At 38.4% G+C, this 13,604-nt stretch overlaps 1 protein-coding gene across 1 annotated transcript; it reads left to right on the forward strand.

The window, feature by feature from the left end:
• The first annotated feature begins 288 nt into the window (after window positions 1-288).
• Window positions 289-4,669, forward strand: LOC140940583 (uncharacterized). The gene is made up of 3 exons (XM_073389577.1): window positions 289-609; window positions 2,360-2,503; window positions 3,911-4,669. The coding sequence occupies exons 1-3, from the start codon at window positions 398-400 to the stop codon at window positions 4,197-4,199; spliced, it is 645 nt and encodes a 214-aa protein (XP_073245678.1). The 5' UTR covers window positions 289-397; the 3' UTR covers window positions 4,200-4,669.
• The last annotated feature ends 8,935 nt before the right edge of the window (window positions 4,670-13,604 follow it).

Below are 13,604 nucleotides of genomic sequence, written 5' to 3' on the forward strand. Positions count from 1 at the left end.
GATCGGGCAGAAGATCATATGGAAACCAGGCTTCAGTATATAAATTTCACTCTAAGCGCGTTAGTCTTCCTCTAATGTACGCGTTTCATCAGGAGAACTAAATTGTCGGGAAAACATGCGGAAAAACTTTCGTCGTTAATAGTATTAATGAAGGGTCACATTGAAATCAAGTGATTCATGCTGTTAAAAGTACCATTTGACGAAAAATAATTACCCCCTCCTCCCCGTCCGTCACGGTCTTTGCTAATCAAACGCGACTCTAGTTAATCAGTCAGTCAATAACATGACAGCTTTATTGTGCCACACTGCTCACTCGACACCGCCTCCAGTAGCCGATTCGATTTCATGCAAGCTATATATTTTTAGTGCCGGAGTTGCACATGTTAACCTCATTGGAATGGGTGGAAAACTCGCTAAAGATCACAAAAGGGACAAAATAATCGAGGGCGATTTTGTAGATGTCGAGAAGTTCTCTGGAGGAGTCGATGAATTCGGTGAGCGAAAAGGCGAAGGAGTGTATTGCTACCAAAATGGCGACATTTACGACGGCGATTGGAAGAAAGGAATGAAACACGGATATGGACTTTACACCTACGCAAGTGGTAAAAGGTATAGAAATCTAACATCATCGTTAAGGCCTCTGAGTGCAAACCAAAAACTTGGTTATTCATGTATGTAATGTTGTTACTTTGATATGGACATCAAGTTACTTCCGGTAGTTCTCAGGGTAATTTTAATTACATTTGGCTCTTTATAAACATATTACTTCGTTTTTCTTTGAGATCCTGATTCACTGAGTAAGTTCGTTGTTTTTCTAAGCTCTTTCAAACGAAAATGTTGAATTTAAAAGTGATTTTAATAAGACTTTTGTAGCTTATCTCGTCGCTGAGTACTTGAAAAGCGCCCTTATGTTTACAATGTCGATAGCAGCGAATGCAAATTTCTCAAATTCGGCTATAGTCCAGCTATAGTCCTAAAGAAGCTAAATTCGCCTTCTTGAATAGACGAATATTTGACATGTTTAATGTGCAATTAAAGGGTGGATTGTTTCCAAGTAAAATATTGAACCGACAAAACCCCTTTCTTTGGAATATAAGCCATTACAAAAATCAGTTAGATCATACCATTGTTCTTGAAGTATTGCTTCAATATCGAACACAGTAAGCAGCTCTACCAGGATGTGGAATCGCCGCACAGAGTAGTTGAAAATTATAAATAATAGATCATGAAATGATTTGGGTGTAATCTTGGAATTTACGTTTGCGATAAATATTGCGGTCTTCATGCCCCCTATTGTGTTGTGAATATTTTGCCCGTATGGGGTAGTCAAACTTCAAGCCCTTCTGCCTATGTGAACTTTTTATTGCCTTAAAGGCAAGTATTTTCAAAATGTGAAGTTGATACCAAGAAAAATATGGAACGTAAGCGAGAAGACCTGAATTTTTTATGTACTTACTTCTTTAAATTAAAAAATCCCCAAATAATACCTAAATTTAGAGTCCCCACTTTGTATGGTGCTTTTGGAGACTTCCTCCTATGAATTTTTAATTCAATGTCATTTTTATTTTCTTGTTCTGTGGAGTAGATATTTATGAAGTAAAAAATAATGAAATAAATAGTTCCTCACGAAATTGCATGGACAGCACGCGACAGATTGCGCTCAGAAATTGCGATCATTGGTCACCATTGCGTGACATCGGTTCCAGTCCATCCTCTTTGTCTCACTGCATTATCAGACGGGTTGACCAGCGTGTGCTTCTTCTTGTTTTCATATATATGCTCTTATTTTTTCTGTGCATCCTTAAAACATCTCGTTTACACAGAACACTTTTTAGTCGCTTTCGTCAATGCACACGTGTTCGAAAACGGATATTTTTTTAATATTTGAATCATTATAAAATGATCCTTGACTTTTGGGTAGACAAAGTTATCTAATGTTCCTGGGCTCTATAACCCAGTAAACCTCCGAGATCTTTCTCTTTGAACTCTGTTATAAATGTTTTCGTCGGATATGTATGGGCGGAAGGTAAATCCGTGGAGGAAAATCCGTTTAGTTTCAAAATGAAAACGCATACGGTTGGATGGGTCCTTTTAATTTCACCGCCAATCCTCGTTTGTGTTTTGTATTGTACTGTCATTGAGCGAGTATTCTTTTCAATTCAAACGTACGAGGAATTTATCGTTGTGAATATTTGTAATTTGACAATTCCAAAACGAGACTTTCTTTCCATGAAATATGTTGGTCAAGGGCTATTATTTCTGTGTCGTAAAAATTTGTTTTATCACCATATTTGCTATTAATAATCTGTCAATTTTTGTTTTCCTTTATGTGGATGGATTTGATTTGTTTGTTTTTCAGCATCAAAGGATGGTTCTACAAAGACCGCTTCATAGGATCTGAACCAAACGAAAAGTTAAAGAAGGAAATGAAAAAGAAAATGAAAACAAAGCCTGGGGCTGAAAACGATGCGCCACCGCTTCCTCCTCCTGCAAGTTTAGTTTTGTAAGTCTTATCATGTAAACGCAGTGAGTAGCAGTGAGAGGGTTATAACTAATTAATGGCTGTAAAGTTCCTTTCTCATGCTTGTTCTTCACTTTTTCCCTGTTGTATGAATTCGACAGGTAATCTGAATAAGGCGGCGGGGAAGGAGACTGGGACGGAGTAGTTAGGGCGCCTGTCAATGTAAATCCCGCGGGGAATTCCGGCGACACCAACGAGAACGGCAAAAAAGTAATAGGTTTAGACTGGCAGAACAACAACTCTGCACGTGTATCACGCTTTTTGTACATTTCTTTGCCCTCGTTGCACGACTACGGCAATGAAATTAGAGGTTTTTAGGAGGTGCGTACTATCAAAGACTACGACCTGAAACTTCTTAATTTCACGTTTTGTGGAGGACGAGCACAAGACAACGACCTTCTTTTTCTTTTTCTGAACTGGATACAGTCCGTTAGAACTCAACTCCAGAAAAATTACCCAACATTTGACGAAATGAACGAAATGGAATACGCGCGATTAAATTTGAAGCAGCGCGAACACACTTCGTAGCCGTCGCCACTATTGCCGTCGTTAATGCTTAATCTCCCTAATGTGGGGGAAGGGGTGGAGCGGTGAAAAGTTTACGTTCTTTTGGTAGCGAGGGATTTTTTTAGACCCTGTTTACATGGAGTGGGGGACCCCGGTTTAGTGGGGTAGGTTTCTTTTGTTTTGTGTTCCCCAGAGCGTAAAAACAAAAGAAACCAACCCCACAAGACTGGGGTCCCCCACTTCATGTAAACAGGCCCTTAATTAAATATCTCCAGAATACGTATTAAAAGACAGTGATGGATTTATTATTACATACACCTTCAACTAACTTATCTTAATACTTCTTTGGAGTGCTGCGACGATTTAACAACGTGTTTTTTATTTTCATGATAAGCAATGCCCAAACTTGACAGCTTTTACATTGTAGGTGCATAATCGTAGTCCCAGTTGCCCTAGACTACGAGTAGTCCCCATTTTTCCTCAGGGATAGAAGAAAATAGCGCCTCGTCTTTCTCGGGAGGGGTGATTTTCAAGCGCGCTCGCGTTTTGCTCGCTCTAATATCCTAGAGGAAAAATGGGGCCTACTCGTAGTCTACAGTTGCCCTAAAGATGGATAGTGTTATCTCGGAATAAATGTAATCAGTAGGTAACTCGATTGGCTTTCCACTGGATGGTACTAATTAGTAGACAGCGCTATCCGACGTTTGAACACTGCTTTGTTTATAAATAAAAACCTCCGTCAAGTTTATTGCCAATGATTGAAGAATATCGTAAAGCTACCTTTCTTATGTGCAAATCTTTTCCTTCCTTATATATTGCAAAACACGAGTCAGATTGTTTCTTTGTAATCAGTTAATAACAGTGTTTCTTTGCCTCAAATAGTTCACCCCCTGCAGACGATGACAACAGATCGAAACCTCTAGTACAAATTCGTACCTCAACCAGTCACGAAGATGTTTCCAAAGACGACAGTCTGCTTGGAGATGGAGATTTCCGTCGGGTAAAGAGTGAGCGTCGACCAAAGAACTATTTCCGAAGAAATTTCAAGCTCCCCAGTAAGAATGAGGAGAAGTTGGAAAGGCAAAGAAGCTTGAGGTTACGGCAGTCCATCCGCGCTAAATGGGGCTTGCCTGAGCCTTCTCGAAAGAATCCGCTGCTTTCTGCTGATTAGGGCTAGCAATTTTGTAGATTCCATTTTTTCTTACAATAATTTTATTTATCAGATTTTGCTATGATTCTTCGTTCCAAAACAACAAGGATATTTGATATCAGAAGAAAAATATGCTCATATATATAATTTATAGATTGATATACAAAATCGGTATTGATCGTCATATAGTAACCTGATTTTTAAACTGTCTAAAGTGACTCACTCATAATCCTCATACATGTCTTGTACACAGGATAACGGTGTGTTGGGGATAAGAGTAGTGGCGTCTGAGGAGAATTAGCCGAAGTTTTGGGGAGTGTAAAAACTGGGGAGTAAAATTTAATAGATAGCTCATGAATAAAATGCGCGGGAAACTTGTTTAATTTATGCTAACGACGTTCAGGCAAGCACTAGTAATGACGTCACAGTTTAGCGAGCCCGGCCCGTTGTTCTTTGAACATAAAAGCCCACCACTTTTCGTCAAACCTTTTCGTAGCCTAATTTTGGAGGGAAGAAATCGAACAGATTTAATAGAGGTTGTAACTTTTTTTTGTTACGATGGCTCTTACCAACAATTCCGATATTAAAGCAACGCGCCGTTCGTCAGTTAATTTTGAGAGTTAACTAGTCGTCATTTGCATACAAATTGGCTCTACAGCCTTGACTTATTATTATAAAACACAAAACAATTAATGACTTAACAAGGGTCAATCAAATTGTGCTTTTTACTCTCTGCTATGGTTACGTTGCTTTGCTTAATAAGTAGGTACCAAATGTACACAAGGCAAATGCACTCCAACTAAAGAACAAACATTTTACCAGAGAATGTCCTTTTTAGCCTTGTATTGTTGAGCATTCAGCTTTTTTGTACAGTAAAATGACTGAATATTCCGTCACGGTGTAATTTTTCTTTTAAGGAAACACTTTTTTCTTACATACACGCATATACACTTTATATACACCCATATACAGCTTATATACACCCATATACAGCTTATATACAACCATATACACCTTATATACACCCATATTCACGTTATATACTCCAATCATAATAAACGTTATAGGCATATACACCTTATATACACCCAAATACGTCGTATATACACCCATATTCACCTTCTATACCACCCATATACACCTGAAATACCCCTTATATACCACCCATATACGCCTGATATACACCTTATATACAGGCATATACTTCCACTATACACCTTAAATACACCCATATTCCCCTTATATACACCCTTATACACCTTATGTACACGTTATATGTATATATATGTAACAGGGGTAACAAGGGGTAAAATGGGGGAACAGGGATAACAATGGGTAAAATGGGAGAACATGGGTAACAAGGGGTAAAATGGGGGAACAGGGGTATCAAGGGGGAACAGAGGTAACAGGGGAAACAAAAAGGTACAGGGATAACAAGGGGGAACAGGGGTAACAAGGTGGAACAGAGGTAACAAATGGTAACAAGGGGAAACAGAGGTAACAGGGGTAACAACGGGTAAGGAAGGGGAACAGGGGGAACTGAGGTAACAAGGGTAACAGGTAAAACAAGAGGGAGTCTTTTAATCTTAAATCTTTAATCGTTATTTATACACCGTGAAAATTTCATCAGGTACAATAAATTCTAATACTATGACTAACATTTTAAAACCTAAAAATCCTAATCCTAACATGATATTAACTTACAACAATATGCCACTTAGGAAACCTGATTTCCATGAATGCTTTGTTTAAAATTATGATAGAGAAGTCGTTTAAATTGATTTAATGAACCAGACTCTTAGCCTCTCCGCAGACGTCCTTTGGGGTTCGTTTGTCACGCATTCATTTCTAATGTTACAGGGAAAGCTGTTGCAAAGGGTTGCGCCGCTGTAACTAAAACTATTTTTCATGTAGTTAGTTCTTGGAAAGGGGACAACAAGTTTGTTTTTCGAGTCCCTTGGAGAACAGTTTGATTCATTTCGCTTTATAAATTTAGACGAAAAATATTCGGGAACCAGCCCGTTTAAGACTTGAAAACCATTAAGGCGTTCTGAATTTGACGTTGAGATTTCAAGTCTTTCCATCTGAGTTGCGAAACAAGGAATCGACATCTACGTCAAAGTTTGATGAAGTTATTACTCGTGCAGCACGGTTTTGCAGTTTTTGAAGTTTGTTAGATAATGTTTTGCCGCAATTACCCCAGACTAGGCTGCAGTAATCAAAGTGAGATTGAACTAGTGAGTAGTATATATTGAGTAGGATGGATTGGGGCACAAATGGCTTAACTCGCTTTATGGCTCCAATTGCAGAAGCGATCTTTTTACACAGTTTATCAATGTGGGAATGCCACGTTAAATTTTCATCGATATATATTCTAAGTGATTTCACAGAGGGAACTTGTTCAATCGGAACATTATCAATGGAAAGTTCGAGTGTATCAGACAGAGTACTTAATCTTTGCCTGGAGCCGATCAACATAAATTCAGCTTTTGTAGCTAGCCCTGTAGCTTTAGTTTTTGACAATTTATTTAGATGGGTAAAGACATCACTGGTAGTAGTTAGAAGAAAACAGAATTTGTTTTAATTTTCAGTAATATTTTTTAAATAAAGAGACCCCTCGTCCGAAGTTAAAGGTATTTCGCGGGCTAGTCTGGGGCTAATAGTTGAGAAGTGTTCGTTAAAGGCGTTGGAAATCTCGTTAGAGTTACAGATAGAGATGTCATTTACTTTCACATCCTTCACTATCTGGTTGCTCTGACGACGAGACATCAGGCTGTTAGTAGTTTTCCAAGCCCGTCGAGCATTTCCTTCGGATTGAATAAAACTATTGTGATAATAGGATGCCTTAGTGGTTTTCACTTTATTGTTGATTCGATTTTGGAGCTTTCTGCAATTGCCCCAGTCTTGAGGATTCTTCGTTTTTATCGCTTTCCTCTTAGCAGCATCGCGACAGGGCATACCTTTCTTCAAGGCTGAATTAATCCAGGGTGTTTTGTTCAGTTTAGTACGTCTAGTTCGAAAAGGAGCATGTGAGTTAACAACGCGCAAAAATTTTGTTTTCCAGTTAGACCATACCAAATTCATTGAACGACCAGTCTTGTTGCGAGATGTCATTTCGACAATTTTCACGATCAAAATTTCGAAAATTTCTGTAAGAGATGGAAGAGTGTCCCTTAAATGGTAAATCAGAAGATATTTTCCGATAAACATAGACGAGACCATGATCACTGAGGGCAATATGGGAGAAACCGGAACAGCCTACTCTGTCTGTATAATTTGTATAGATCAAATCAATTAGTGTAGATGAGGATTTTGTAACACGCGTTGGTTTATTTTTTAGTTGTTTGAGCCCATATAAATCCGAAATCTAGAGTAAAAACGATGAGTGTTTGCATCAGGTGTAGGAGAGGCCAAATTACAGTTTAAGTCAACGAACAAATACTCTAGGTCGAAAGAATCTAATTTGCCTGTAAATGACTCGTAACTCGAAAATAAATCGGTTGGAGAACAGGGAGGTCTGTACCATGTTGCTACTAGAAATGGCTTAGAGTTCGGTTTACGAATTTCTATAGTTAAATTTTAACTATAGAATTATATTACGTTAAGATCGGAGCGAACTATATAAGAATTAGAAGACTTAATGTAAAAACCTACCCCTCCTCCATGTCTATTTCTGTCACGACGAATAAATTCATAGCCTAATATATGGAGTTCGGAACTTTTTATGGATTCGTCAAGTTTGATTTCATTAATTGCCAAAATATCAAATGAAAACTCACCAAAAAAGACTCTAAAATCGTCAACATGTTTGACGAGACTTTTAATTTTCAAACAGACAAATTTGAAACCACGTTTAGCTTGTAAAAAAACTAGACAAATTAGACGAACCTGAACCACCAGAATAAATTTCGTTGTCTACTAATTCTGGCAACGTTTGAGAAACTAGAGGATAAAAGGGGTAACAAGGGGCAAAAGGGGTAACAGGGCGAACAAGAACGAGGGGTAATAGCGGTAACAAGGGGTAACAGGAGTAACGAGAGGTAACAAGGGGTAACAAGGGGTAACAAATAATAACAGGGGTAACAATGGGTAACAAGGGGTAACAACGAAGAACAAGAGGGAACAGGGGTAACAACGAAGAACAGGGATAACAACGGGTAACAGGGAGTAAAAAGGGGTAAAAGGGGATAACGGGAATAACAAGAGGTAACAAGGGTAACAAGGGGTAACAAAGGTAATAAAGGATAAAAAGGGGTAACAGGGGTTAACAACGGGTAACAAGGGGTAACAGGGGTAACATGGGTCCCAAGGATTAACAGGGGTAATAAGGGGTAAAAGGGGTAACAGGGGTAACAAGGGGTTAAAGGGCTACCAAGGAGCAACAAGGAATAACAAGGGGGTAAAAGGGGTAACCAGGGGTAACAAGGGGTAAAAGGGGTACCAAGGAGCAACAAAGAATAACAAGGGGGTTAAAGGGGTAACAAGGGGTAACAGGGGCAAGCGGGGTAAGCGGTGTAACAAGGGGTAACAGGGGTAACAAGGGGTAACAGGGAAAACAGGGGTAAAAGGGGTAACGAGGGGTAAGCGGTGTAACAAGGGGTATCAGGGGTAACAAGGGATAACAAGGCGGAATAGGGGTAAGAGGGGTAACAAGGGGTAACCATGGTAACAAATTACGAGAGAGTCGGTACCCAGGAACTCTTTTGCCCGTACTTGAAAACTTTCGTCCCGCCTTTTTTCTCGACCCGACTGACTGCCCCTGGGTCTCCGGGGATGGTGAATCTCTCGCCTTCGGCTCGTGATTCACAATCTTTTCGAGTTTACTGGCACAATAAACCATAGGTTTTAAACCAATCAGAACGCGCGTACTGTCTTAGTTATTTTGATATACACCTTATATACCAGCCACACAGACCTGATTTACACCTTATATACTTTCATATACACCTTTATTTAAGCAATAAAAAACGTTTTCCGTGTTTGCATAGCCTGATATAAACACGAGAGGGGTTGGGAGAATTCGAGACAGTTATGCAAACCCGAGACGAAGTCGAGGGTTTGCATAACTGTCGAGAATTCTCCCAACCCCTCGAGTGTTTGTATTAGGCTATGCAAACACAGGAAAAAAGTTTTCTATTGCTTTTATAAAATAATTTTACTGAGAAAAAACTAAAAACTCTTTGTTATGGTACTGATTAAAACAGGAACTCCTACCAGTCTCAAAGTTTTGTACACGAAGTCACGCGTAATCAGTTTCTTGTTTTGCAAAAAGATGCTTTCCAAAATACGGATTTTTCTCGCTTAAAATGTCAGCTTTAGCGAAAAAAAATTGACACAGCTTGTTTATAAAGATTTTCCAAGTTTCAGCCGACGAAGGAATGGGTGAATAAAGTAACCTTGTCAAGTTTGGAAGTCAAAAACTTTTTCAAATTCGTGCTTACGTGATTAGCGCGCGAAAAGCAAAACATCTTGACGTCACAACCATGTTTACATACTCTCATGCAAACACCCCTCTCGGCCAATCAGAGCGCGCGTACCATCTTAGCTATTTTACAAACACCCATATTCACCTTATATACACCTTATATACACCCATATTCACCTTAGATACTCCAATCATAATACACGTTATAGCCATATACACCTTATATACACCTATATTCACCTTTTATACCACCCATAGACACCTGAAATGCACCTTATGTACCACCCATATACGCCCCATATACGCCTTATGACAGGCATATACTTTTAAGATAAACCTTAAATACACCCATATTAACCTTATATACACCCATATACAGCTTACATACCGCCGTAGAAAACTTAAATACAGTCATATACACCTTATATACACCTTATATACACCCATATCCACCTTTAATACATTTTCGCCGTTATTCCAGAGAAAGAGCTAGAGCGAGTGATTAAAAACAAAAGAGACGAATTTTGTAGGAAGAAAAACATGAAAATTCAAAGCGGATGTGTGGCAATGAGAAATGCTGGCGGCCAGCAAGGTGTAAATAAGCGGCAGTGAAAAATAAAAGCGAACATGAACACAGGAGACAAAATGTTGAGTAAGTACATACGACAATTCCTCCATAAAAATAATGTGTAACTAGGAAGATTGACGTTTTAGTCCTACAAAACAGCGCTGTAGTTGTGCAAAACAACGGCAACTGAAAGACAAAAAAGCGTGCTGCACGTGCAAATTTGTTTTTTTGCTAATTAGAAAAAAAGTGTGCTGCACGTGCAATTTGTTGTTTTTTACTAATTAGATCTATTGATCTTGATGCCATTTTCATTGCCCTCCCCCTTTAGCATTACAAGATTTAATTTTTTTTGTTTACAAGTATTATTGGCCAGAGCTTCGCTTTTAGCCGTGGCTAAATCTATATATTATACACCTTATATACACCCATATCCACCTTTAATACATCCATGTACATCATATACATTTAATATACACCCATATTCACCTTATATCCTCCCATCATAATACAGGTTATATACAGCCATATACACTTTATATACTTTCTTGTCCTTGTGTGACAGTAGCTATCTCTGCCTCGAACCGATCAAGATATATTCCGTTTTTAAAACGTTCAGTGTAAGCCTACTTGCTATTAGGTAGGTTTGGAGATATCGTAAATCTACATTGATATTCTGTTGTGGCTTCGGGATGCTGCAAGCAGTGAAAGTCAAATTAGTATCATCTGCGTACATTCGTGTAGATACATAATCCATTATAGCACTAAGATCATTTATGTATATGAGAAACCAAAAAGGCCCCAGTATTGAGCCCTGGGGAACTCCGCATTTTAGAGTTCACTTCTCAGAGAGTACCCCATTATCGGGAAATTCTCGACTTTTAAGAGAAAGGTTAAACAAATCAGTTAGAACTTTATTGCATATCCAAACCCGTTGCTTTGGCGACGTCTAATTTTGACAGTAACTTCAAAACTCTTGACGGTTTAATTTCAGTAAACACAAACGAGGTCGTCCCACGTTTTAAGACGTCTTAGGCATTAATAGATGTCGTAGGAAAGTTTGCAGCGAGCATTGGACCCATCTGGGGTAAAATGACCATTTAATTGATTTGCGTTATCTTCTGCATTATTTAAGGTTCTATTAGACGATGTTAAGATTTCATTAACCTCAGTAACGCCTAAGTTTTTACCCATTAAGTCTTTAAATACCTTTCATGTGGTCTTTGAGTCTCCTACGCTCTCATTTAGCTTATGACGATAATATTTTCATTTTGCGCATCTTATGGAATAAGTAACTGCGTTTCTCGCATGCTTGTAACCGGACCAATCGTTTTGTGAACCATATTTTGTGGCTTTCCTTTTCAAAGAGTCCCTAGTAAACATTTCTTTCTTAATTTCCCAATTTAGCCAAGAGGCTGGCTTATTCCGTACCTTAATAACTCTCTTTGCTACATGTTTATCAAGGATATCAAGGAAACATTCACCTTATATGCATCATATACACCTTAAATGCACCTAATACAGGGCTTCAAGTGGCCTTAAGCAAAAATATAGGGCTTAATATAGGGGCAATTTTTCAAACATATAGGGCCAATATAGGGAAAATGGTAAAATAACAGGGAAAATATAGGGATTTTTTAAAGCGTATTTTATCCAGTGCCAGTTTTGCAACTCTACAGAAGGTATGGAACAGAATACATTTTAGTCCAACATTGTGAACACAAGTAGTGAATAAGGTCACTAACTTTGAGCACGCGAAAAAAAAAAAATGTACCTCGATTACTACACACACTGACCCTAAAGAAGTACGGTGAAAATGCTGTTATTGTGTTTTGCAACTGTTAGAATTCTTTCTAGGTGAAAAAGTGAAATTGGTATGCCAATACAACTTTAACCTCATGCTTAAACCCCTTTTTATTTTCTGGCGGGTAGCTCATGCTGTGGAGTTTTTCTCACATTGACAGAGCGTGAAGCTGGTTTGTTTTAAACCTACTTATTTCTGGTGGTTTTTGTTTCTGACAATGTGACCACTTTTGAAGCGTTAACCTTGATACTGCAACTCAAAAACCTTTTGATAAAGGTTTTAATTTCTATAGTTTGTTCCAAAATGCTTGAATGGTGTTTTGTCCCTTTAAGCAATGACTCCTTACCATGTTTTGTTGGGCTGGCCCCAGAGTTTTAGAGATGCTTGCAAGATGTAAAATTCTCATGAAGAGTGATGTACAGATCCAAACTTAAAAGAAGGAATTATAGCTTAATCTCGAAGCTACACCAACAAACCAAGTATGGAGAATTGTACTTGACGACTTATACCCTCCACTTTTTTGTGGATAAGGCGAATCTTTGGAGTGGAGCACAGTGTCTTTATATGTAATTCCTTTTGCTTGCGAATATTCAGTTAATCAAAAGTGTCACCTTCTGATCAGGCAGACCACGGTTCTGGTTCTCTACGTGAACCTTATCATTTGCAGCATTGGTTTTGTCTTCCGTTGCAATTAAAGGAGCAACATTAGTCTTGAGAATGGTACAGTCGTTCTGTCAGACTGAGCTTTAACCTTGCACATTATTAGAGATGCCTCATCACAGATTGGAAATTCTTATTTTCCTGCTGGCTACTTTAAAGGCAACCAATTATTGATCAATCCCCTTCCATTTGAAAAACGAGTGCACACAAAGTTGCCGCATACATACTCCTTCTAAATTCTGAACAATATATGAATAAACAGGGGCACCCAACGGCAATTTTCGGGAAAATATCTGTTCGGAAGACGATTTGAGATCTAGAATTTTCGGAGCATTTATTGTAAGATTTCTTGCTTGCCTGCCTCTCCTAGGATTTTCGAACATCTACAAAATGGTATAATTACCCATTTTTAACGGATTTTGACCCTAAAAAAGGCCACCTAGAATTTTCGAGAGCCTTTTCCTGGCTCAAATTTTCGTTAAGGTAAGTTTTCATCCCTATAATTTTCGGACCACTAGACTTTCGGCTAGGAAATCCGAACAGATGAAAAGTTTTTAGGGGATAAAAATATGCCTATATCTACCGTTTGAATACTAAAAAACGTTAAACAATGCTATGTTAAGTGGTTTTGAACTATATCCTCGTTGGGTGCCCCTGAATAAAGAATCACTGCTCACTTACACGCACTTATAATAAACTTATTACCAGTTTGGTCTTGGATGGTCCGAAAAATTCACTGTCTTTGTCACATTCCACCAACAGAAGTTCATGAAGTTCAGTCTATTCTTATTTTCTGATGGAATTATGGGGATTGTAGGGCATTTACAAACTAAATAGGGAAATATAGGGAAAGTTTAAAAATATAGGAAATATGGGGACACTTGAAGCCCTGCTAATATACACCCATATACACGTTATATACATCTTATATACCACCCATATACACCTGATATACACCTTGTATACACCTGA

Source organism: Porites lutea, chromosome 6, assembly GCF_958299795.1.
Source record: "Porites lutea chromosome 6, jaPorLute2.1, whole genome shotgun sequence".
NCBI classification, from domain to species: domain Eukaryota; kingdom Metazoa; phylum Cnidaria; class Anthozoa; order Scleractinia; family Poritidae; genus Porites; species Porites lutea.